Consider the following 27,092-nt stretch of genomic DNA (forward strand, 5'->3'; position numbering starts at 1 on the left):
GATTGACCTCTACAACACAAGGACAATTTCAACGTTCCAGAAATGGTTTGAAACTCAAGTTTTATTCAACATTTTATTTTACACAGAACAAAAGTAAACTGTACAACAGAAATAAGTCACCATATTGGACCCTTGTTTAAAGACACAGCAACAACACACCCAAAGTAACCTTGTCAGGTTTAAATAAAAACTGATTAACCAAGTCAAACAAAACAGTTGCCTTTCACTACACAGGATTTCATTAGTTCAATAGACTTAACTGTCAGATTTTCACGCCAGATGTGACGTCCATCAAGCTGCTGATGTTCTGACCCTGACTGAGTACTCAGTAATTATTGTTAGATCATCACTGGAGAACTCAGCACTTATGGGTCGGATCACACCCATCTTAAATACCCACCTGTAAAGTTTTGTGATTGTATCTTGTAGAGTTGTGACAGACTCTATCTCTCACACACACACACACACACAAAGTATTAATCCTTTGTAACAGTATGTCAGCCTTTATTTCACCAGCAGAAACTAAGCAGTTATCAAGACCACAAATTCCATGAGCCTCTTCCTTGCTTCCTGCTCTGCCATCTTTCCCCGAAATGCAAACATTTTTATTTTTCAGTCCTTTCAATTCAGTTGTTTGTCGTTAATATCATCTCTGAAGGCTTAAAGTCAGTTTCACCTATAGAGACCTTGACCTCTTCCTAATTTCTGCTGTAAAACAATTCAGCAGATTTACTTCCAAATCTGAGCTGTAGATCATGAGTCGACTATCCATCCATTAAGTGCAAATAACAAAAACAATCTGTAAATGAAACTGATAATTAATATGCATTTCCATCGACCACTGTTATGTGAGTATTGGGAGCTGTGCACATCAAGATAAACAGCTGGTGGCGCTAATTCTCCAGTCGGGTGCCATGAAACTGTTATGGAAGAAGGCAGTGCCACATGATCGTGTAATTCAAAGAGTGGCAGTCAAACCTCCAAACATACGAAAACAATGTGGAAAATATAATGGAAACAAACATTTGTTTCATGTATTAATTTTAGGAAAGTTAGTTTCCTCATCGCTCCACATAGATCTGTTTTTTCCGTCTCTTCAGTGGACAACTGAGTCACATGCTGTATACAGGTTATAATTCAGTCTGTAAGTCTGTTTAAATTACACTTGGTCACATTCTGCTGTTAATGATACACCAACTTTTCCACCTCAGCCAAGTGTAAACACTAAGGTTTTTATTTGCAAACAAATGTGTATAAAAACACATGTACAGACTGATTCTGCTCTGTGGTTTCACTGATCGAGCTTCACAGTTTTCACTTTTATTTCTAAAAGAAAAAAGTCAGCTGAAGTCTGACTTTTTCAATCAGAAACGGGGCCTTGAGAACTTTGTCTTGAACCTCTTGATGGTTTTTGTTGAAGCCTCTGGTAGTGTTTCTGGAAAAAGAAGGGGAGGAGCACAAACAATGTCAGGCCAGGAGTGTGTTTAATTTTGTGTCTGTTGTGGTTCCCAGCCAACACCACCTCCAGGCAACAATATATTACCCAGAGAAACTTAATTTGATTCCCTATGACCTCAGTATCAGACAGGTATCTACAGTCTTTATACGCAGTTAACCATTCAAGTTAGAGCCTGCTTAGGAAACCTAAGATTGATTGGTGATAACAAGCTTGGTTGTATCACTTCTTTTAGGTCAAAATATCCTGTGAATGTACAGAGACAGCTGGATAAACAACCAAGTGTATGTGCTGCAGTTGGTACAGAGGTACCACCAGATTAGCCTGAGGGAGATCTGAGTGTTTTTTCAGAAACAACTCCAATTCAACTCAAGACAAATCAATTCAATCTACATTTTAAAATTAAATATTTAAATAAGAATGTTCAACTGAGCATCAGTTAGTTAAACTGAGAATGTACCTCCTTTTTATACAGGTGGTGCACAGGAAAAATGTCATGCTACTGTCTAGATAAGTTCTAATCTAAAATTCCCTCAAGGCATTACAGAGATATTGCGTCTGCAACCGAAAACATAATGCCTCCAGCCCCAACTGTCCCAATGAAATGTTCATACCCTTTGCTGATGCTGTGAGCAAAAGGTATGAACTAAACTACTGGTGATTCGTTTGTTTTCTGTTTCTGTTTTATGTAGCAAAATTCATTGGGGCATCAAAGAGATGAGACCAGGCCACATTTCATACACCTGGATCTCTCAAAGGTGTGTGTGTGTGTGTGTGTGTGTGTGTGTGTGTGTACCTGCAGGTTGTCGTAGTGTCTCTGGCTGCTGCAGTGGAGCTCTTTGGCGGAGCTCTCTTTCAGGTAGAAAACAGAGCAGAGATTACAGAAATACCCTGATTTGGGGACCACAAACTCCTGACCTGAAGAGAGACAGAACCAGGAATGTAAAAACAAAAAAATTGATCAATCAAATCAAATCATCAGTAAAATTGTTTGTGTGTATGTTTCTCACCGAGGGGGTTGTTGGGGTTGAATGGCGGCAGTTTGAAGTCGGAAGTAACAGAAGGAGACTGACAACGAGATCTCTTTGCTTCTGGTCCGACAAGCTCCCTCTTCCTTTTACTCACAGCTGAAGAAGAGGAGGGAAGAACAATCAAATAATTGAAACCCTGACAATCGTACTAGAGCTGCAACAATGAGTCAATAAATGAACCGCTAGATAATAGATCAACTATCAACGATTTTGATAAATGCTACCACTCGTTTGTCTTTCTCTCAGCTCTCTGCACCTTTAATATCCTCTCTGCTCCTTCCTTCCTTGTCGTCCTCCTCTCCCTGCTCCACACATCTTTCCAGGTTCTGGTTCTCAGGCTGCAGCTCTTGCCCAACAGATGCTGCATGGATGTTGGCATGGTTTGCTCCTTCCACCTCTGCCTTCTGGTTCTCTTGCTGGCTGTCACTTGACAACGTCAATGGGTCTTTGTCCAATGATGATGAGGGATCCACTGAAGTGTGAGGTGGATTATCAGAACCAGCTGATTCATTTCCTTCTTCTCTCTCATCTTGTGCACCAACTTTTTTCCCTCTAGTAGATTTTCTCACTAAGGTAAAAATCAATGAAGTGATTGAGCAAACAAATTTAAGGAAACTGCAAAATAATAATTAACAGGTTTCATATTTTAGAGCTCCATCATTGGAAGACAGTGAAGTCAAAGATTTCCAGAATTCCAGAAGTCAAGAATTCCAAATTTTTCATTGTTGTGTCTAAAGATTTCACCTGAGGTACTGACATAATTATTTAAAAGAAATACATGTATGCGTTTGTGTTACCAGAGGACTGTCTGGTTCTCTTCTTGGCTTGGCTTCTTGTCTTGGTAGTTTCTTTTTCTTCCTCGACCTCTTCAACCTCTCCCACCTCATCTACGGTCACAAAGTTCATACTCTCCTCTAAGGTAAGTAAAAAAAAAAAAGTAAAGTTTCAGGCTAACATCAAAACTAAAACACACCATATCCTGTAAAAATCAATATAATATCAAAAGAGAAAATTGTATTTTTAACAGAGTTGTGTTGTGAAGTGGGAGGAGTGGCTGACTCCATTTCAAAATGTTTCTGTGAGATGTTTTAGAATTAAGTTACCTTAAGGTTGTAACGCAAATCCCTATGAGTTCATAATGTATACTGTATTAAGGTAGACTAACACACCTGTGTCGACATCGTGTTTGCATTTAGCAGATCTTGTGGTTTTCTCTGCTTCATCTTTATCTGCCTTCTCTTCTTCATCACCACCTGCTTCATCTAATGTCACCAAAGTCTAAAAAGAGAGACAAGAGATCTTTAGCATCAGTGTTTCTTCATAGAGCATACTGTTTGTCATCAAATTTGTGTTTTGCGGAAGAAAACTGAACTTTAAATCTCTATGTTTACCTCTGGGATTAAGTCGTCCACTGATTCGTCCTCCTTGCTGGGTGGGTGGGGCTCCAGCACACTTTGCTCTACCTGTCCCTCTTCCTCCTCTTCTACAATTTCATCCAGAGTTACAAGTGTCTGCAGCTCTCCCTCCGTGATCTCCCCATCCCACTCTTGACCCTGCGCCCCAGCCTCATCTGCTCCCACCTCATCCAGAGTTACCAGCTCCTTGGCGTCTACCTCTGCCTTCTCCTCGATTTCCCTTCCCCTCTCCTTCACCTTCCTCATCCCTTCCCCACTGCTGCCTCCTCCTCTGCTACTGCTGTTGCTGCTCTGGCTCCTTCGCTCCCTTTCCTCTTTCTCCCTGGTCCTCCTCTCTTCCTGCTCCTTCTCTCGGCCCTTGGCGAGCTGCTTCTCCTTAGCGGCAGCTTGCCTCTTCCTCAGTTCTTCCTCCTCTGCTGTGTCGTCAGGGTAATCCTCTTCCTCCTCACTCACTTCATCCAGGTTCACCAGAGCGCTTATTTCTACTGTTTTGTCACTTTTCCTGGATGTTTGATTCTTCTCTGCTGGTGTTGGAGTATCATGTTGGGACTTTGTTGTTGATTTGCCCTCTTTCTTCATGTCTGTTTTGGGTGTTCTTTCCTTCTTTCCCATACCAGACTGTTCTGGAGCAGATGGATCATCAGTTATCTCCTCCCTGACAATCACTTTTTCAGCTGTTTCCACATCTGTGGTACTACAATTTGGTGTGTCTTCCTTTACAGCTGGTGCCTCTTTGTTTGGACTTGTTTCATCTTCTGTTTTCCTTATTTCCTTCATCCTTCTATTGGTCATCAACTCTTCCTGAACTTGATCATCTTCCAGCGAATCTACAATCTGATACATTGGCTCCTCTTCTTGCTCCTCATCTTTGGGTGATCCTGTGAGAGATGTACTTCTCTTTATCTGCTCATCGTTGTTTTTAGAAATTTTCTCCTTTCTTGAACTCACTGACTGCTCTATTGAAGGGTGATCATCAACCATCTCATCCTCCACAGAATCAAGAATCTGATACGTCACTTCATCTTCATCAGCTACTTTTTCACACGCACCTTTGTTTTCCTTCTTCAGTGTTACAGACTCTTTTTTAGTTGATTTCTTTGGTCTTCCCCTTTTCCCTTTTCCTCCAGGAGCAGGATGGTCATCCTTAGCAAGCTCGTCCTCCACAGAGTCTAATATTTTATAGACAGAATCCTCCTGACTTACCTCTCTTACAGTAGTGTCACTCTTCTTTGTTGGTGTGCTCTCTTTTGGAGGAGCTTTCTGCACTTTCTTTGATGTTTTTTCCCGTGATTCTCTGGCAGGAGTGTGCCTCCGTCTTGTTGGCGTATCTTCTTTTGTTGTTTTCTCATTTGAAGCGTCTCTCTTAGTTGTTCTTTCTCTTCTTCCTCTGGTAGATCTTGTCATAAAACTTGGTTCTTCAGTGGCAGTCTCGTCCTCCACAGAGTCTAAAATTTCATATGAAGCCTCCTCATCACCATCAGGTTTGTCAGATGCTTCAGTGAGATTCATTGATGTCATTTTATCTTCTTTCTTTCCTCTTGCACTACTTCTTCTACCAGATCTTTCTGTGGTGGCTGCATCTTGAACCAGTTCGTCTTCAACAGAATCTACTATTTCATAAACCATCTCCTCAGTGATGTCTTCAATGCCTTTGTCTTTTCTAGAAACTCCTGCAGTGGTGTCCGTCTTCATTCGTGTTTCATACTTTTTAACTGTCCTGTCCTGTTTCTTTGGTGATTTCTCCTCTTCACTTTTGGATGCTCTGGTCCTGGGGCTGCTCCTCTTTGATGATCTATCATCTTGTCTGGCAGTCACCTCCACCTTCTTGGTTATTTTTTCCTTGTTGTCAGCTTCAGACTCTGTAGTTGTTGGCTGATCCTCCACAGAATCAATCACCTGATAAGTATCTTCCTCTTCTGTTTCATGTTTGCGGCTGTCATCTTCAATTGCTGTCTGATCGTCAATTGAATCCAATATCTCAAAGGTTTCTTGTTCAGTCACATCACTGTCAAGGTCTTTTGAAGTACCTTTGTTGTTGCAGACTTGAAGAGGCTGGTCTTCATCATTTGGGATTTGGTCATCAGGTTTTTCCATGTCTTTGGAGTCTTTGCAGGATTCTCCTGAAACCATTTGGCCTTCAACCTCCTCCTCTTTTAGTTTTCTCTTCTTTCCATCTCCCTTGCCTCTTGGACCTTGTTCACTGCCTGTATCTAACACATGGAAACTATCTGCATTATTTGCCTCTTGATTTTTATTGATTGCATCTTCAACTCCAGATTTGTTGAGTACTTGAATCACATCTTCCTCAGACACTTGTTTAACTGTGGAGCTGTTATCTTCAAAGACATACCTATCTTCTTGACCTGTAGCACTGTCTACCATTTGGAAAGAAACATCCATTTCCTTTTCATGGCACTCCTCAGGACAGGCTTTGCCTTCATTCTCGACACTTCCAGAGACGTGATTGGTTCCCTCATGCAAACTCTGGCCTTTCTCAGGTTCTGGTAGCTGGGTTTCAGAATTGCCTCCTTGGTCCCCATCATCCATCTGTTCATCTATTTGGTCATCAAGTGAGTCAAGGATTTGGTAATGTTCACCGTCATCATCCCCCTCCTCTGTACGTTTGCCAACATCATCCTCTTTCCTTTTCTCTCTGCTTTTTTCCACATCTTTAAATGTGTTCTCTTTAATATCAATCTCCAAACTCTGTGCTTGGCTTAACTCTAAACCCTGTCCCTGTGCAGGTGGATGCATCTCTGATGATGTTTCTATTTTTGTCTCTGACTCAACAGTTTTTGCAGCAATGCCCTCTGATGACACCTTGTGGTCAGACCTTGCTACTGTACTCTCTGTGGCTTTTGCTTTGCTATGTGACTCAGTCTTTATTGGCGCCTCGACTGCTGCTGCTGATACCATCTTTTCCTTTTCATGTACAGTGGAGGATGATCGGGTCTTACAACTTGAGGATGACATATTAGATGCTCTGACTGGAGCTTTTGTCTTGCCCTGATGTGTTTTCTGACCAGGGGAGGAAGAGATTTCAGGAAGCAGTGAGGAAGAAGAGACAGAGGTTTTACTAACACTGGCAGAGGATGAGGGCTTGGTAGGGGATTTGGTGGACTCAGATGAGTCCTTGGCCTTTTTTGATGACACAGAGGTCAAGTTAGAAGACAAGCTTCTCTTAATGGACTCTTTAGTTGACTTGGATGAGGTGGATGAAGAGGAAGAGGCTGAGCTCATAGAGTCTTTCAAGGAACTTGTTGAGGTCTGTTTGGCAGTAGTTGATGCATTTGAGCTTTGCCATTCTTTATTCCATCTGGAGGACTGCTTGGAAGAGGAGGAGCTCTGGTGTTCAGGGCTTCTGTCCTCCACGTCATCACCAACTTCATCAACAGTGACAAAGTCCTCCATGTTGAAATTTTGTTCATCAAAAAGGTAGGCATCTGAGGACACAATGTCATCTGTAAAATCATCTTGACCCTGGATTGAGAACAAAGAAGTAATCAATCTCTTGAATTGACCTATTCATTTAATGCAAACAAGTTTTTAACAAAGAGTGGTGAAAAGAGCAACAGATAAGTGACATGAGCAAATTCTGAATTCCTATTATCAGGGGTTGAGCGTCTCACTCTGTGTAGAGGAATCCTTTACTTAAGTATGCCACAAACAAGGGATAGGTTGTTGTTACCTTTTCTTGTGATGTGTCTTCCTTCTTTACACCTTTAGAGCTCTACAAAACAAATATTAAAAAGTAGACACCCAAGATTTCTGGATTACAGATTTGAACATGAACTCAAAATTGTACAGCAATTTTATATGTTTATACTGCTCAGGCATAATGCAATTTACTCAGAGTGGTGCAAAAAACATCATCCACTGAGTAGTAGTTCTGTAGACAGAAACTCGATGTTGAGGGTAATTCAGTGGAACAGCTTTGAATCCAATAAACACATTTGTGACAACTGATATGAATATGAAGAAATGATATGATGCAATCATGCTAGCATGGACCAGAGTCTCAAAGGAATATTTCCAACATCTTGCCCTTAAGAACTAAGGCTGTTGTGAAAGCAAAAAAAGGTCTTACCAAGTATTAGTATGGTGTTCCTAATGAAGCGCTTGGGAGACAATACTTACCTATTCATTGTTGGTTTTGGTCTTTTTTGTCATAATGATATACTGACTGACTATAAGAAAAATTAACTTATATTAACTTTTACTGGAGTGAGATCTAACTTTGAAAAGAATGTAATAGAACAAATATTTGCAGTGTAACACTTTTAAACAAATATGCTATTAGACAAATGTAAATACTGAGTGAGTCTTTAAGCTAGGCATCACCTGTTTCTCCTCATTGTGTATCCTGCTTCCTCGGTTAAGTCTGTGCTGGCGAACTGCCGCTGTGAGGGCAATCAATGTGTCCTTGTCAATATGAAGAAGTTCTGTGGCACTTTCTTCAGTCTTGACGAAACTTGTGTTTGAGAATGAGGGAATGGAAGCAGTGGGGAAACTGTTTCCATCAGCACTATTGTCACAGGTTGTTAGTGAACCCTCCTCCATTTTTACTTCAGTTGCCTTAAGAGCAATGGAGGAGTCCATGGCAATCTCAGTTCCCAGTTTCTCACTGTCCTCCATTGCTATGTCACTTGTGGCGGTGGCACTTGGTCCTGATTCACAAATGATGGATCCAGAAGGAGCTGCTGGTTTAGCAGAGGCAGAAATACTGGTTTGCAGAGTAGATTGCGGCCTATTATCAGAAACCTCAGAAGTAGGAGGCTGTGTTGGGGGCTTGGCTTCAACAATGACGGTGTCCTGTTCAAGGTTTATTGTGATCTCACTGGAGTCTTCAAGGCGCTGTTTTAGGCTCTTCAAACTAAAATCAAACACAGTAAAACTTTAGGTGCAACTAATGATTTGATGACATTTCTCATCACATTTCCCAAGAGTCCTTGCTGATATTGTCAAATGTGTTTTCCTCTGACAGTCCAGTAACCAGGGATATTCAGATTACAATGATTTAAAACAGACAAAACCAGAAAACTCTCACATAACAGCAGCTGCATCCTTTATATTTTTGCTTAAACCAACTAATCCATTACTTGCAGGTTAATTTACTCTCAATTGTCTCAATCATAAACTTGCAGTATTTTTTATCACTCAGGCATATACACATAGTTTATGTCAATCAATTCTATGTGATCTGGGGCCATAGAAAGGTGGGTCATAGCAGTCATCACACCGATTATTGTCAAGATTTTGGTACCATGATTTGACTTTGTTAACCTGACAACAATCAGTTACAAGGTGATATACTCACGGCTCCAAACGCTGAACTCTACTCCTGGGTAGAGGAAAAAAGAAGTGGATTAGTTTAGGTATGAGGACAGGGGATCAAAAAATGAACAGGTAACCAAATCTTCTAAAACCATTTGTTGGGAAACACTGATGAGGATAATTATCTACTCATTTATTCCTATTTCTTATCTCTAATTTAAGGACACTCATACCAAGTTATGTGCTTAGATGCAGAGTCCAGTGAGAACGTGTTGTACTTCTCCACCACCTGTGTTACACCACTGGAGTCAGCCATCTCGATGCATATCTGAAGTAGAAAGACCGTCATGAACATAGAGTGAAAAGACAGAGAGGAGGTAGAAATAAAGAAAGTGACAAGACAAAGGCAACAAACAGAAAGAGAACAACAACAAGCCATAAGGATCCTTTATATGTCAAGTCAAAGTATATTCAAGCAAAACTGTGGCACTCAAGGGTCTATTACAATAGCTTTTCTGTCCACACTTAAATGTGAAAGGTAGAGGTGTTGCTATTGTGTTACTGTCATACCCTATTGGCAAGTGGCAGGAAGCTGACAAAGGCAGCGATGGACGCCACCATTTCCATGACCATCTTGACAACATCCACAGTCGTCTCAGAGATCTCCACACAGAGCAGCCTCTCCTCCAGAGACTCTAGATCAGGAACACGCTGAAAAACAGCAAACAGCTGATGTTAAGGACCAAGGAATTGAAAAATAGCTGCTTTCTAATTAAAATAAATGGTTATTGACTTACAGCATTGCTCCATTTCATCAGAGTTTTATACATGAGTTCCTGTAAAAAGATGACAAGTCACAGTCAGAATTGTTGTCAAGCATACATTATATCTGCATTTTTAAAGGTATTTCAAACCAACATATTTTTCTCATAATGGTTCAGATTGTGTGTATACATGTTTGTAGTTCTGTGCTTGTCTGTGGAGTATTCCTTCAAAAACAAAACCATAACATCTAATTTCAGAATACATTTCTACAGAAGGAATTCAAGGAAATCACTGAGAGAAATAAGAGGACAGGCTTCAAGATGGAGAACCAGGGGCAGAGGAGGAGCAAGGATCCCCAGCGTCCATACCTCTCTTGGTTCAGGATGCATGTGCTCCAAGACAAAGTGGACGCGGAGTGTGGAGCCTCTGACAGAAACTGGATTTATGATGTGATCTCGGACAAAATTGCAGCACAAGGTCCAATTGCTGAAATACACAAAAGCCTGGAGGTGAGAAGAGAAGAAAGGAAAAATTTTATGACATAGTTCAATTCAAACACAAATGCAAAGTTCCACTTAAACAATAAAAATGCAGCATCTTCTCTTTACCCTCCTCTGCAGGGTCAGAACTATCACATTGTAGTACAGGGAGTGAAGATTTTGTTTAGGGAAATAAGCCCAGACCAGCTTGGCCACATCCTCATGCTTGTAGTTTCCCTCAGGCAAACCGGTCAACATGATTGTGGAGAACATGGAACCTTGGTGCTTGGCCCTCTACAAGAAACAATGTTCAAATCAAGAGTTTAATTAGAGAGACAAGAACAGAAACCTCTGTAGATTGTACTTTATTTATGGAACTTCACATCTGATGATTTCCTAACAAGATGAACAGCAAAGAGATACATTAAGTCACAGTTGGTTTAATCAACTCAAGTCTGAATCGTGGAAATTTCTGACAAAAGAGGATGCTACACAAACTGCCACAGTACCTGGAACTCTCTGCATTTGTCTTGCAAAGCAAGAGGAAACAAACTGGGTTTTGCCTAACTATGTTCAGACCAAACACAAGTTGTCAAGCACCACTGTTTTGCATGCTGTGGTGCTGGTTAGCATGCAATTCCCTCCTATTTTCACAAAATATATTTGAGGTGACATTTCACCAAGACACCTGGAACACCTAAAATTTTAGACCCCTTTGTCCATGCATTGTTTGTAAGCAAACAGGGACACATCGTAAAGGATGGGGAAACCTGCCACCACAATTGTCAATTTTTCCTCCATTGAGCTTAGGAACTAATGTTTGATGGGGAAAAAAGTTTACACGGTTGTGTTGTCTAGAGCAGAGAACATCAACATTCCATTTGGTTGCTGCTGAACCGCATAGTTGGTAATGGTAACTTATTACCAAAATGTTGCCTGAACTTCAACTTTCTCTGCCCACACTGCCCAAGATGCACAGTTAAAGTTAAAGATTAAGATCTTAATTGACATCAATCTGTATTTTTTAAGTGGTGTCACGTTTTTTGATGAATGCCATTTCAACATGAATATTAAAAACACAAAGAAAGTTTATGGGGGAAAAATCTGCTTACCACAATGTCATCAATTTCCCTGACTGTCAGATGATCTAGGAGCCAAAAACAACACGGTCACTTTCCTTAACAATAAGTAAACAAGTTAAAGTTTGTCTACAGCTATCTCTCTTACCTGGGATGATGAACCATGGAGACATGGTAGGGAACACAAAGGGACTATTTGTCAACGTGACCCAAAATGGTGAAATGCTGCCTTGTGGAACACCAGATTTTGTTGTTGGGACAGTTGCCCCAGCAACAACATCCTTGCTGTCCGGAATAGCGTTGGCAGCAAGTCTTGGTACTGAATGAACAAAAAATGTTTTGTTTGAATATATCTGTAAAGTGACCACAGTTTTTATTTGGTAAGACAAAGACTTACGCAGTGCTGTACAGCCGCTGCGTGGTGTTTTCAGCCTGTAGACTCTGTGAGCAGGGGCCTGTTTCAGGAGGCTGTACCAAACTCCGAGCCGATCAGCATCGCGATTGGACTCAAATTCAATAAACACCTGAAACACATACAAGACAGATAAGACTAACAGGAAGTCTTCCTAAATTCACTTAAACACATGTATTTCTGTGCGTAGTTTTACCTTGTTGAGAAGAGGCATGTAGTTTCTGACAAAATCAATTTTTTTCAAAGTTTCCCTGAGCTCTTTGGCCTCACTTGGTGAAACGTTCTTGATGTAGATTGTTCTTTCTCCATTATCAACCACCGGCTGCATCAAGAACAAGAATAAGTTTAATGCACAAAGTTATATTTATTATTTCTTTTAAAGTAATTTGAAAACGTAGTTTTAGATAAGTTTAGTCTTTTAATTGATGGTGTATGTTACTCACAGAATTCATCCTTTTCATCAGTGATTTATAAAACCCAAACTGAAACAAAAACATCAGAGTCTGTATTAAATACACTGGACATCTATAAATATAAGTCAATAAAAACAAGCAGTAGGTACATGCTTACCGGTGCCATTGTTATGCCACCATCCACTACATGCACTGCCAGTCTGGAGTTTTTGAGAGTCATTCGATTCCGCCTGGTGGTAGTCAAAATCTTGTGCACATCCTGCACTGATGGCATCACAGCAAAGGCCTTAAGAGGAAAACCAGAAACAAAAATGTATTATCAAATATAATAACAGATCACATACGTGTTTGTTCATCTGTTGGACTACAGTAGTAATATTGGTGTAATCATATAGGCACCAATAGTGTATATATTACAATAAGTAATATTACAATAAGTAATATATACACTGCAATCAGAAGGAGAAACATACAAAAACAGAAAGACCATCCATCGCATGACACAAGGAACTGATCAGGACAAAAACAACAGCAAAAAATACAGGATTAATAAACCAAACTGATGCAGATTCATAACCTGGTGCCTACCATGCGAGCCTGAGGGACAACATAGATGTTGTCATCTTGATATTTAAATCCAAATGGAATCAGCAGGTTGGCGAGGTCCTCCTCTATGTAGCAGCCATCGGAATACTTTGGCAAGTTGGTTATGAGCAACAGCTTCTTACCAAGTGAAAAAAACTGGAAAAAATGAGGGAGGGAAAAAAAAGACAAAATGTTTACTGAGGTTTTGTTTGGACATTTTAGCAACAATATAAAATTGGATTAATTATTTTACTTAAAGTGATGTTCTAGCAGTCAGACTCATGTAAATAAAGTAAGGCAAAACTCAGCTGGTACCCTTTGTAAACTCTTGGATCAATATATTATTATTTTTATATATATATATATATATATATATATATATATATATATATATATATAGATAGATAGATAGATAGATATAGATATATATATATATAGATATATAATACATATATATTATTATTATTATTGACGTTGTAAACAAATAAATTGCAATCAGATATAAAACCATTTTAACATTGCTCTCTACAGCCAAGAGAAAATATGAGCTGAATTCATCACATTTTAAGACTTTTCAAAACCTGCAAATACACTGTACAATATTACATTCATACCCATTTAAGGACATTTTAGTACATTTTAATGTTTACTGTATCAACTGAAGAGCAAATCACAAGTGAACAAACAAAATGTTTTAACACTGCAGTTCATACAAGTGAGTTGAGAAAACCTACCTTCGGTAAGAAACAGGTTTTATTCTTGAGGCACGCTACAAGAGATGGTGAAAAACAAGACAAAAATATGAATTATGATCACAAGACATTTATGATCTGTGTATAGTTAATGACTCCAGTGAGACAAACTCAAGTTTGTTTCTTGGATTTCTTACTTATTTTATTTTGATGGAGGTGCTTTTCTACCATCTCCCCAATAGTCAGAGGGGTAACTGCAGCTGAAGAAGAGGTGGCTGCTGCCAGTTGCTGCTTGCTCACTGCTAGAACTGAAGATGATGTGGTTGCAGCCAGTTGCTGCTTGTTCACTGCTGCAACTGAAGTAGACCAGGTTCCTCCCGGTTGCTGCTTACTCACTGCAGCAGCTGAAGAGGGTGAGGTTGCTCCCAGTTGCGGTTTACTCACTGCTACAGCTGTTGACTCAGTTTTGGCAGATGTAGCTACTTCAGTCAACACAGCTTTGGAGCCATCTTCAGCTGATGATGGATCTCTTTGGATCTTTGTGGCAGATACAGGAACTTCAAAGGAGAAATTAAGATAAATAGTGGTATTTTCAAAGATCATCAACATTGACACTTAACATCTGTTGGATCCAATTTGACAGCAAAAAGTACACATTTATTCCATGAGCCATAGCCTAATTTTTCATCTAATTAAAATAAAATCTGAGAAACGTTCCTGAGATACAGTAGCTTAGCAAGTAGCAGAATTAACTGTTCTTTACACATCTCAGAGCCTGGATGTGTCAATGTTTTGGCCTTTTGCTTAAAAAAATACTTAAAAAAATTAATTTATTATCACAATTGTTCAAAATGAATCTTCTGTCAATCAAATAATTGATTTATCACCTAATTGTTGCAGCTGTATCTTTCTTATTGTCAATGAATCTAAAAAAAATCTATAATTAATTGAGCATGTCACTTGTTTATCCAAAGTCTGTTGTTATCTGCTGTGAATACAATATGTTTTGATGTTTTAATGAACTGCCAGATTGCACCAAGATAATTTTCCACTTTTGTGGAAAGTTATTATTCTATTCCAGATCTTGCTCTTCTGTGCCATAGACCACTGGTCAACATGTTCCTTCATTACCATGAAAACAAACTTGAGTACATTTTGATTGAATCCAACATACACTGTCTGCTACATCAAACGACCTATTTATGTCAGATTAATTAACATTTCCTAAAATTTACAGCCGTTTTTGGACATAAATAGCCTTTTTTTAGAAATCCAACTATACATCAGCAAACCGTTTTTACATCTTTAGTTGGACACAATAGGCTTGTGGCTCAGAGCCCCAGACAGGATCAGGAAGTCAGATAGCACTGATGAACTGACTAATACATGGTTTTGGTCTTTTCATCTAGATTATTGCCAATCTTATTCTTTAAATCACCATCCATCCATAAAATGACCTCCAACATACCTTTTTGCGTTGTTTTTGTATCCACCCCTTCGACTATCAGCTCTGTCTCTAAAGCAGCTTCATCTGTGTTTGATGCAGCCTGCTGCTGCATTTGTGTAGTATCTGTCTTTGTCTCCAGCCCTTGTGCAGTGGACTCTGGTTCTGGCAGGGTACTCTGCTGGACTTGTGATGAAGCTTTGACAGAGGTTTCTGGAGCTCTGATGATGGTCTGAGGGCTCTGAGTATCGGCGCCTGAAGGTTTAGGAACTGCTTCTGTGGTCTGAGATGGAACAATAGGAGGTTTAGGTGGAAACAAATCTGGTCTGGTCTCATCTATGCTGGTTGGTGACTGACTCTCACTGGATTTGTCTGGTACAGCCTCTGCATTTGTTAGTTGTTCCCCTTTGACCTCAACGCAACTTTCAACTTCCATGGGCTCTGCCACTTCAACTCCTGTTTCCCCAAGCCCCATTGGTTCAGCGTCTTTGGCCTCTTTCACCCCAACATCAACTTTGACAAGATCTGCTTGATGTGTCAATTCAGAAACTGATGCATTTCCTGTTTCAACAATCTTGTCTGTGTCTTCCGACACTACCACAGATTCTTCAAACTTTGTTTCCAATTCTTTAGACTTAGAAGTCTCTACATCAGGGTGATTTTCTGAAGCTGTAGATTGGGATGGCATGTTCATGGCTTCTGCAACCGTTTCTTCCACTTTTTCTTGTATCATAGCTCCTACTGATGTCCAATTGTCCTCCGGTATTTTGGATTTCTCAGAAGTTGAGGTTGTTTCTGCTTCAGACTCCAATACATTTGAGCCTTCAGTTTGTTCATTAACAGTCATGTTTGCCAATTTCTCAACCTTGGCCATCTCTTTCTGCTGCACCACACTTTTTGCCATTTTAGTTTTCTGCCGGGTTGAGACATTTTTTGCTTTGGAAACCAAGACCTTTGCTTTAGTGACATTTGTTGAGCCTTTAACTGAGCCTTTTGCAGCAGTTTTCTCATTTTTAAGTTTGCCTGCTGAAGCTTTTTTGGCTTCAGAGGATAAAGGCTTTGTAGGGGAATTGACCAATGTTTTGTGTGGTGTAGGGAGGCAATCCTTGAGGGTAGTTGCAGGTGTGGTTTGAGGTTTGGAGACACTGGAAATGGCTGGTTTTCTGTGAACAGAAGAAAGTTAGATAGTTGTCAAGCAGGTGGAAAAAAAATGGAAACTCAGGGTTATGTTTTGAATGTTCTTATATGACTACAATAGTTAAGATTGTACTGTCCTTCAAAGGTTGACTTCATGTGATAACTGTTAGTCCATGTGTTACCAATTGTAAATTTTCCTGTGTGTGAATTTCTGATTATTCATTTTGGTTGCTGTAGTGAAAAGTGTAATTTAACTGTAAAATAAATTTGACGGCAAGTATTTTGGCACAACATTAAGATTGCACCAGTGTTGAAAATCGTGTCCAATCAATGTCTACACTAAATGTATGCAGACTTTTTGTTACGGAGTAAATTCCCAAAAGGTGAACATTGTCTATGTTGGAGAATCCTATCTTGGAAAAGAAAAGAGAGATCTTTTTTAAACTGAGGAGACAAAAGGGACAGGCAGTCACTGAATATTTATAGTAATATACTGATAAAAACAAGGTAAAACCTCTAGCCTCCATCACTGTTAAAGGGATGTCTGTGTGAAGCATATCTTACTTCTGAGTTATCTTTTGCTCCTTAGAAACAGCATCCTGTAAACAAACCAAATGAGACGTTATTTCAGATTAATCTGATTATTGACACAGCCACCACACAACAATACACAGTCCAGAAGTATTTTAACAGTTACATTTTTTTTGTCTTGAGGCTTTTCTTCAGCACAGTCAATTTGAAATAAAATACACAGACCTACACATATTAAAGCTGAGACTTAGGATCAAAAAATGTGCAACTGTCCAAAGAATTATGGTCTAGACTATATTTCCCTTGGATGTGAACAGAAAGATAAAGTGTAATACCCTTTCTTTGACAACATTGACTAGCATTCCTTTCATGTCGAAGCTCTTTGCATTCTTCAGTTTCTTTGCGTCCTCCTCTTTCTCGAAACACACGATTGCCTACATGTACACACACACACATGAAACACATACATTTGGATTACTACCACCATCAGGACTCACTACATTCACACATTATCCATGAAAAATTGACAGTTCACCATTACATGTTTTAGTCAGTTTATCCAGCTTCTCAAATACGAATATTTGCTCTTTTTCTTCTGCGATAGCATGTTCAATGTCTTTTTTTGATGGGCATTCTTTTCTGTTTTCTGACATTTTACAGGGTGAATGATTAATTGTTAAAACCCTATATATCTGGGGGTTTGTGTGGAAATCTTATTTAATTCATTTTAATCAAAACTGTTATTTGATATTGATTAAAAAATATACAAAAAATATTGAATAAAAGAATGACTAGCAGAAACTCACTTTTAACTGTCTCTATACATACCTCCATTGTGGACCGAAACAATACAACTGATTTTGTTTTTCCAAACTGCTCCACAGCAGTGACCACATCATTGTGAGAAAGAGAATTACGAATCCCTTCAAGCTTCACCATGGTTGGAGGTGAAGATTTACCCAACTGAGTAGAGAGGGAGCAAGAGAGAAAACCAAATATAGACTTGGTAATCACAAACTCATTGAAACTTGTTGTCTTTTAGTGGTTAGAAGGAAAAAGATGTATCAGTATCCAAACTAATCTTCTTACTGATGAGAGTCTTAGCTTCATATTTCACTACAAAATATACTTTTTTGTTGTTGTCACTGATCAAAACATAATGTCACAAGAGGGGAGGAAGAAAGAAATTATTTACCAGCTAGACCATTGCCAAATTTCCCTTGTAAATTAGTATACACACACACACACACACACGCACCAACCTTAGTCTTTGTAGAAGCACTTGCCTCGCTCTTCTGCTGAATAGGCTTTGCTTTAGTGGACGCTGTTGTTGTCATCTCCTTTTTCTTTGCTACTGAGGAGGATGCAGAAGGAGAGGACGATGACCTCTTTCCTCCAGCAGAAGAAGGCAGCGAGCGTTTGCCTCCTTTGGGCAACGAGGAGGATGATGATGAGGAAGACTTCATCTTGGCTAGCTCAGCCAGTAAGGCAGGAGCTAGAGTTTTAACCACAGCCTCCAGGTCAGACTCTTTTGACAGAGACTGGACGGCTAGAGGGAGAAAGGCAAAAAAATGTTTAAGACAAAACTGCAGCATTTTGGAGTTTCCACTGGGGCGAGGAGCTCTCTAATGAGGTGAAATACAGATAAAATTATCATATTACCATATAGTGATCTCAGCTATGGAGGCTGTTGCTAAATAAGCTGGAAAATGTTTTGTACCTCCAAGTCAACATTAGCATCAAAACCGCAAGAAAGTAAGGTAAACATTACACACATATCTACAGTATCCATAAGTAAGCAGCACTGCTTCTTCCTAGCAGTCCAGCAAAAACTAAATAAAAACATTAAAACATTAAAAAGGTATTCGGTAAAGATGAGTGACCTGTTGATGAAAATAAAACATATGTATGAGGTTCAACAATTTGTGGCCTTGGCTGAGATATGCACTCTACTCAGTGCCATTTTAATTTGTTTGTTCGTTTGTCAGCAGAATTACACAAGAAGTACTGAACTGATTCTCATTAAACTTGGTGGGTTGTGGGCCTGGAAAGATCCCTGTAAAATTTGGGGGTAGATCCGGATCATTGACTGTGAATTAGATTTTTTTTCTCTTAAGTCCGGTGTATGTTGTTTGACATTGGCCTTGGCGAGGTCCATACTGTTGGAGTGCCCTTCTGGGTATTGCATGTTCTAACATCTTGGGTGGAAGACTTTATTGTCTTCAGACAGACCCAGGCTAGTTGTTTCCCTGTTTCCATTATCTATGCTAACCTCTGCTGGCTGTAGGTTTATATTTCCTGTATATGAGAAGGGTATTACTGCTCTCATCTAACTCTCAAAAATTAGAAGGTGAATAATCGCATGTCACAAACCTATAATATTCTTTTAATATTAAATATAAATGACAAGAACAGTTTATATTTGTAGTATGCACACAATTTTTTGCAATTTCTCGAACCTGATTTCTCCAGTAGTTTCTTCGCCAGTCTCTCTGCACTACTTGACCTCTTCCGCTGAGGGGATGACCTCTCTGTGGACGATCGTCTTTCACGACTTCTTCTTGGAGATGATCTTCTCTCGTCAACCCTCCTTGGTGATCGTCTTTCGCGGCTCCTTGGAGATGACCACCACTCTTCATTTCGTCTTGGTGAGAATCGTTTCTCATCTCTCCTCCTTGGTGACAATCGTCTCTCAAAACTCCTTGAACGTGAGCGATATCGGGAGGAGGTAGGACGGTCATACCGTGGAGAGCAAGACCGAGACGGGGAACTGAAGTACAGATAAATTCAATTAAAGAGTCGATTATTGTAATGAATCAAACATTTCACAGAAAGATTTGTTAAGTGATATTAAAATAAATGCTAATGCAGATTTCACAATAGAGTGCTGAGGGGAATGTCTTCTGTTCACCCACATTATTGCTAATATCAGAATTAGTGTCTCAGACCTGCGAGCATATCTGGAGCTGTACGGTGATCGTGATCTGCCGCGTTTCTCTCTTCTTTCATGGTGCCTTCGGGGACTAGGCGAGCGGGAACGGGAGCGGCTTCCATGCCTGGTTTTCTGGTGACGATGTTGGGAAATCTGGGCAGAAGTTGGGGGTGAAGGCTTAGCATCTTTCCCTGCAACACTGAAGAGAGAACGGCACAAAATAACCATAGGTGAATGAGAGGCAAAGAACATTTCCAAAAATCTGCAGGGTACTAGTTCTCATGTGGTGCGGTTGCTACTTGTGTGAAGACCAAAAAAACTACCTGGGCTCCAGTATTATCTCACCATTCCACTCTGGGTATCTATGGAAAACAAAAAAATGAAAAACGAAACAATTCAAACACACCCATTAAAAAAGTAAAGAGGTTGCATTTTACCAACAAAAACCAAAGACATCTGCATTGAGTTAGACTGTTATGAGGCAGTGGCATTCAAATGTATGTATGTAAAAAATTGTATGGTTTCTGCAGACTGTTACTACAGAATAACTAAAGGAGGTACCTTGAAGAACCCCATTAAAGAATGTGTGAAGCCTGACAGAAGACACTTCAAGGTATTCAGATAATAAGGTGTTGGGCCACCATGTGCCACCTGAACAGCTTCAATGTGCCTTGACATTAATTCAACAAACAACAACAAAGTGAAAAACTAAAAAAAAAGGGAAAAAGACTGACTGTGCACGCAGGATTTTGCAGCTCTCAAGGTGAAGGCTAGTGTTCTGGTGGGAGATCCAATCCTAGCCATCAGAAAAACAAACATGAAACATTTAGATAGGCCTTGTCACAACTGCTATGAGTTTCAATATCTCAACTGCCAAGACACACATTTTTGTTTATTCAATATCACATTAACAATAAAAACATTTCTTAGATCTTCAAAGCTTGTTCCAAAGCTTGTCAAAAAAAGCGTCCAATTCCATTTCTGAGCTTTCGTATGAGAAAAAAGACATTGCTGATATATGTTCATATTAAGTCTGTAGCCAACAGCTCAGAAAGTAAATAAAAAGCTTGTGTAAGTAATATCTTAGAGTACAAACAATGCTAGTAAATAAGCATAAAAACATGTACCTGGATGTCGACAAAAACATAAAGGAAATGAAATACTTTTGGATCTTTATAATAACAGCTGATTCAGCATGAGTTCAAGGGCAACAAGTCTATATGACAACATATGACAAACACTGGAGTCACAGTGCCACTAACAACCAAAATGAAAAGGTCTTCTTCTTCGGCTTTGGATTTTGCAATGTCTGGCTCTTCAGGTTTTCTCGGCAGAGGTCACTTTCAAATATGGATCAGGACAAAACCACAACATCTGGAGTAGAGGCAGGTAGCTGTGGAAACTGGAGGGAGAGGTCTTTGCAGAAGTAGAAAATATGAAATGTGATGTTCAAAAGAAAAAAAAGAAATCAAACTAATGGTCATTAAAGAAAAAATTATCTCTGGTTCTTGAAGTACGAAGGTTGGTGGTGGGCTTCATGTTCATAGTACTTGTAGTACTAACTGGAATTCCTTACTGGGACGCGAAAATTCTTCACAATACAACAAAAAGGGAAGCTTGACTCCAAAATAATAGCCAGTATAAAGATGTGACACCTACTGTTAAATGAATTAAAACAAAAAGTCCATTACCAATAGCTGCAACAGTGGGGAAAAAGATACAAATTGTATATTAACTAAACACAGTGTATATTCAAACTGAATATAGACTGTGAATCAGTAGTTGCAAATAAAAAACAGAGAAAAGGAGAAACAGTCCTCTTCCATCTTCTAATGCAGTAGTTGTCCAGATCTGAAGATTTTAACACATCAAGTTGATCCCATGGTCCAGTTCATGCCAGTCATTTCAGAAGATGGCCAGTTCACACGCTGATCCCTTGGTCCTGTTCACGACAATCATCTCAGAAGATGGCCAGTTCTCACGTTGATCCCATGGTCCTGCTCATGGCAGTCATCTCAGACGATGACCAGCTTGCTTTATTTTATATCAAATTATGCAACAGTCAACAGTCACGATGAATCTGGCAATGGCCATTACACACTAGACTTCATCTGGCTAAACGAGACACTGATGTTCTAACAACAGTTTTAAGTCAGTCATTCAAATGTAAATCAAGACATTATGAATGTGTAACCGGCATCCTTCAAAAATTGTGGTACAACATAATTCATTTGGAGTAAATGAAAATCTGTAAACAGGTTTAACCAATCTTTCCCAAAGTTTGCAATCCAAGCTTTTTTTGCAAAATGGCACCCATCTTATGGGTAGTGGCAGGCTTTTCAGTAGCATAATTTCATGGCAATTACTGAGCCATTAAAATTCAAAGAATATTTTACACAGATACTATTGCACTTAGGCTTTTTTTAATTAAACACTCCAGAACTTCCAAACAGACAAATTAAATAATTTAAATAGGTGTGTTACAATCTACAAGAAAAATTTTACAAATAACAAATAACCCACAATTTCCTTAAGGGAGAGAAAACAGAATGCAGTCTTCCACTTACCTTCATATGAGTACATTCTTTGAAACACAGAGAACAGGTATGTGGAAAGACTCTTGGTGTGGCTGCCGCATAGTCATGCATCATGGTCGGTGTTGGTAGACCCTTGGAGAGTGGCTTCGGTGGTGGATGCTGCCTGTTGGAAGGCGTCAGCAACTGAATGATGTTCACTGGGCTTTGGATTGGGTGAGTTGGAGCTGGAGGAATAACAATGGGGCGAGGATCACCGAGCATAAACAACGAATGTTGCATGGCACGTGAGGCATCTGTGTTGCTGGGGATGAGAGAAGCAGGAGGAACCGGTTGCGCGGCAGAATAACCTGGAGGCCACAATGTTTGTCCCATCTGTGGTACGGGCTGCTTTTGTGCCTGCTGCTGCATGTGCTGCTTCTGCTTCTGTTGCTGCTGCATCTGTTGTTGTGGCTGCTGCTTCTTCATTTGATCACCAACTATTGACCCTTTACCTTGAGATTTACTTTGACCCTTAGTGCCACTGGTGTTATTGCTGCCAATGAGCACAAGACCAGGTCGGCCTGGATGCACACCATGGAACAGAGTGCAGGATGGTTGGGTTTTCGATGTTGACTGGCGATCTACCTCTGGTTCTTTCAAAGTAAGGGGTTTGGAGGGTTTAGACTTGATGACTCTTATGTCTGTGTCTTTCTTTGGTAGAGAGAAAGAGCTGAGGATTTTTTGAGAAGTCTGGTTTGGTTGGCTCTGTATTCGTTTAGCTGGATCATTGCTTGGGGGAGCTGCAGAGCTCAGTTTTGAACTGTAGGAAGAGCTGGTAACACAGCTACCCTGATCACGTCGAGAACCCAAGACACTGCTTTTCACCTGTGTCGTATTTTTTTGCGGTGGTTCTCGACTGCGGTTGCTACTATCATAGGTGTCCACCAACAAAATACTGCTACTCGCACCGCTGTTAGCTCCCCTGCCACTGGTCCTTCCAATCTCATCCACAACCCCTCCAGCATATTTTCCAGTATGTCCATAGTCAATCACTTTACTGGACTGGAGAACAGCCGATGACATTTCCTCCTGGCGCATTCCTGCTCCTCCAGAATTCAAACTGTCCATTCCACTCACACCTCTGGTGGGCTGGGGTTCAGGGTAGGGTTTTGACTGAACTGCAGTCGTAGCTCTCTTGGCCTTCTGAATGCGGATTTGGCGCAAGATGAATGGCAGGTTGGCAGGGGTGATCTGGTCTTCAGGGTAAGAGATGAGATGTTCCAAGTCCTCTTTTTCAAGTCCAAAGTGCAAAAGGATGTTAGCGGCTGATTCAGAAGTGTACTTGGGGCGACTTGACTCAGTAGAGGCTGCAGGTTTGTCTGGCACTGGATAGTCATAATCACCCAACCCTGGGATGGATTGCATATCGCGTTCTCTTTCACTTGAGGCATTAAATCTGCCTTCACCCCTACCTGCATAGCCAGATGAAGCAGGTGAATAAAATTTGGCGGAATCGTCAGCAGTTGACCTTTTGTAGTTTGGCAACCAGTCCAAAGAGCTACTGCCACTTTCAACATCAGAGTGTCTATGTCCTAGAGAGGCAGAAGTGGAGGACATCGAATAGGAAGTCATCCCTGTGCCTGAGGAGAGAAACTCATCTCTTTGGGTGCTGGTGAAGTGAGTAGGCTGATGCGCCGGTTTGCCAAGAAACCTCACCTCCTCTCTTGCTCTGCTAATATGCATGTCTACAGATCTCTCTATGTCTTCGTCTATCATGGCCCTACTCTGTTCAGGCCTGTAGCTGGCTGACTGAGCCAGCAACGATGGGATCATTCCCCTAGAGCTAGCAGGAGTTGTAGAAGTATTTCCAGAAGAGCTGAAGCCAGACCCAGGGCCAAGGTGAGGGGATAACCTCCGAGGGTCCCCCTCTGTCTGCATACTGGAGAGTCCATACTGCCCCTGGGTGGAACTCTGGCTCCCAGAGGCATAGGGGTTATATAAAGGATGAGACATGGTGTTTCTAATATTCAGATGGTTAAGGGTATTGAAGGCGGCAGCGGTCGGGTAGAGAGTTGTTGTCGATATATAGGGCGCAGATGGGTAGGAGCTGGATGTCAAGTTCAGAGCTTGACAGCCAGCAGCGGAAGCATTGTTTTCTGCGTCAATGCTAGCTGAGCTTTTAAGTGAGCCAGCTGAAAGGATGTAGACCACTATCCAATCAGGAGCGAGCTCCCTGTGAGCCCTCCAAGTAGGGGGCTCATTTGGGGCTCAGGAACAGGAGAAGGGACACCACGCTCCAATAGCAATGCAAAGCTGAAAAGTTAAGAAAACAAAGAAAGTGGTTATTTAATGGGCCTGGACATCAGCGTCTTGGTTGGGTAACATCCATCATCTGGAAGGTCTTGTCTGGACTTGTCCATTCTCATGCTTCTTGTTGGAGACGGCTCCAGTCCATCTTTTTCACTTCCTGGTCTTCACTATCAAGAAAGAGGAGGGGAGGCAAAAGCAACAAAGCACAGATAGAGAGCGGCAAGGTCGTAGCTGTGAAGAGGAAACCAGAACAGAGACAAATTCATTTGTTTCCTCTCCATGCTCATCTCTGGTGGAAACATCTGAGACTGGCATCAGCAGACATTCAAAGCACATTGCAAAACATCTCACAGCTACAATTTCCATTTCAGAAAATCACAGTACATCACTGAGCTAAATGCTGGTAGTGAACGACAATCTAAGTCACACTGACCTTCTAGATCGACTCTGAATGACAAGTTTAGTTGGGCAGTGAACAAAATGATACAGATTGAGTCTCAATGATATTCATATGATTTACAATGTGATGGCCTTAAGATTACCAACAAACATTCTGATAAATTTTCACACTTTTCACTTCAACTGAAACAGCAGGTGTGACTCATACTTGTAAGGTCCAACCAAGATGAATCAAGGAAAAGTACCTTTTTAAAGCTGAACACCTCCCGCTGGCTATTGCATTCCAAAACCTCCCATAGACTTCTGTTCCCACCCAGTTACACAGAGAACCCCCTTTCTTGCAAAGCTTTTCATTCAAAAAGACAAACACATATAAAGATGGTTTTCCATGACAAATCCAAGGTCAGAGTCAGGCACAATTGGAACTAAGAAGCACATCATCCTCATACCTCATACTGCGCAGTAAGATACTATGGTATAGTATTAAAACTATGGACAACACTGAAAATAAGTGCTGCAATCTGTTCTTGCATTGATGTCTTCGTGTATATTACAAATAATGTATTCATAACTAATCCCCAGTGGCAGTTTTGCAAGTTAAGAGTTTCTGTGGAAAAAAGGAAAACAAAGAAACAAAGCTATCTAGCCTAATTTAAGGTCACATTCAGACTGAGTTTATTCTTAAAGCCTTATTTTTACAGTTTACCTAGTGACTGCTGCAACAAAAAAATAAAATATTTGCCACTTTGACAACTTTTCAGAGTTATAAAATCCTGTCTGTAGTGTTATGGCCTTGCAACTCATGAATGTGATACTCTAAAACTCTAAGGTAAGGTACTTAGCCTAGGCCATGGCCCACTGAAAAATGGATTACACCTATAGGTCTGTGGAAGAGCTCTTGTATTCAGGAGAGGTTGAAAACAGTTAAACCACTGTCTTTGCTGGTATATATGCAAGTTGTTATGAACAGCTCTCATCTGCTTATCAAAGGCTTTGACTTTTGTTCTTCAACTGGTTAATCCCTTGTCTCACAAGTGATCGAAAACACCATACATTAAAATGCAACTGCCATAAACTGTAGTCCTGGATATGCTTCAAATGACTTGCTGCTTGGACAAACACGCACAGTTTATGAAGTGACTGATCTGGTGTGAGTGACACAATGGACGTCTGTTGAATATGACAGAGTGCATCTCATGTAAATAAGGCCTTTCAACAAGTCTGAAAATAAACTTGGGGAAAGTGCTCTTTTTAAGCGTTGACATACTGTCTGCGTGGATTGTATCGCTCAACATCTACTGTCCCCAAACCCCTCGACTTTAAAGCGGAAGAAAAAATACATCTTGTGAAACCTGCTTTTTTTTAAAATCTGCGTCACATCAGCACAACATTTTAAACATACACGCGTTTATTCCGATATATTGACCGTTTGTGAAACCTAAGATTTGTATCCATGTTTATCAGATGTAAAGGTTTTAGAGAAAGATAACAATTGGGGATAATATCCGAACTAAAATAGCTACTGCTAGCAGGCGCTAACGTTTAGCTTCGGCACTGTCCGGTAATGAACCAACGCAGTCACCGTTTGATAAACACCCAGAACAGCGACTGTAGGTCCAGGTTTACAGCCCCGTGTTTCTGTTGTCCTGTTTTTTTGCTTACCTGTCGTTTTATGTTTACACCTCGGAGCGTCCAAACTCGTCTCCGGGTCGTTCACAAGCAGGAAACTTCACGTCTGAAAACCGTTAACACTTCCGGTTGACTGACCAGCCTTCAGAGTAAAAGCATGAACGTTGAAAAGACAATCTCAGAACTGCTAAAAGTAAAAGCTTGGACTCAAGTGAAAAATCCTTCATTTCATTCACCCCGACCCAAAACTTTAAAAAAATGTATGTACCTGTAGGTAAAGGAGGTACACATCATTTAATAAGGAGAATTTAATACCATTACCAAAATTTATTCTTGTTGGTGAGAAATTACTGCCACAGAGTGGTGCTATTCTCATAGATATTGATTCAGTACATTTCACTTAGGCCCAATGTTCTTTGGTACCATAATCAATATAAATCAGAGGCATGGATATGTTAAACTTAAAAAATAAAACAAAAACATCTATAATGCCAATAAACCAAAATAAAAGGTATATTATAAAAAATGCTATATATATGCCAATATATATGAAATATAGATAAAGTCAGCAGAGCAGGAAGTTCCAATAAATT

At 40.2% G+C, this 27,092-nt stretch overlaps 1 protein-coding gene across 3 annotated transcripts; it reads right to left on the minus strand.

The window, feature by feature from the left end:
* Positions 1-43: 43 nt before the first annotated feature.
* On the minus strand, positions 44-26,638 carry LOC139607135 (microtubule-associated protein futsch-like). 3 transcript variants are annotated; one of them, XM_071459787.1, is made up of 35 exons: positions 26,533-26,638; positions 22,213-24,474; positions 20,380-20,441; positions 19,969-20,007; positions 19,662-19,844; positions 19,173-19,483; positions 17,976-18,262; positions 17,542-17,676; positions 17,049-17,147; positions 16,747-16,781; positions 15,070-16,208; positions 13,799-14,158; positions 13,644-13,678; positions 12,913-13,065; positions 12,482-12,610; positions 12,355-12,393; positions 12,108-12,233; positions 11,897-12,023; positions 11,648-11,818; positions 11,533-11,567; positions 10,550-10,714; positions 10,310-10,444; positions 9,974-10,012; positions 9,747-9,887; positions 9,410-9,504; positions 9,220-9,243; positions 8,244-8,775; positions 7,591-7,632; positions 3,879-7,382; positions 3,657-3,765; positions 3,285-3,401; positions 2,744-3,055; positions 2,467-2,583; positions 2,253-2,374; positions 44-1,435 (listed from the first exon to the last, which is right to left on the minus strand). In XM_071459787.1, exons 2-35 carry the CDS (start codon positions 24,172-24,174, stop codon positions 1,361-1,363), a joined length of 10,956 nt encoding a protein of 3,651 aa, XP_071315888.1. In that variant the 5' UTR covers positions 24,175-24,474; positions 26,533-26,638; the 3' UTR covers positions 44-1,360. The 3 variants fall into 3 exon arrangements, with proteins under 3 accessions (XP_071315888.1, XP_071315889.1, XP_071315887.1); XM_071459788.1 differs by having other exon boundaries at positions 22,213-24,702; positions 26,533-26,625; XM_071459786.1 differs by having other exon boundaries at positions 22,213-26,632.
* Positions 26,639-27,092: the final 454 nt, after the last annotated feature.

This window comes from Trachinotus anak, unplaced genomic scaffold (genome assembly GCF_046630095.1).
Source record: "Trachinotus anak isolate AG129_WGS33_773 ecotype Australia unplaced genomic scaffold, CSIRO_AGI_Tana_v1 ptg000023l, whole genome shotgun sequence".
Lineage (NCBI taxonomy): Eukaryota > Metazoa > Chordata > Actinopteri > Carangiformes > Carangidae > Trachinotus > Trachinotus anak.

Coding starts and splice junctions, on each gene's coding strand:
- LOC139607135 (XM_071459787.1), bottom strand. CDS start 24,174: ATGTCTCATCCTTTATATAACCCCTATGCCTCTGGGAGCCAGAGTTCC. Junction 19,484..19,661: donor AGCTCCAGATATGCTCGCAG/GTCTGAGACACT, acceptor TCTGTACTTCAG/TTCCCCGTCTCGGTCTTGCT. Junction 3,402..3,656: donor CAAACACGATGTCGACACAG/GTGTGTTAGTCT, acceptor TACTTACCTTAG/AGGAGAGTATGAACTTTGTG.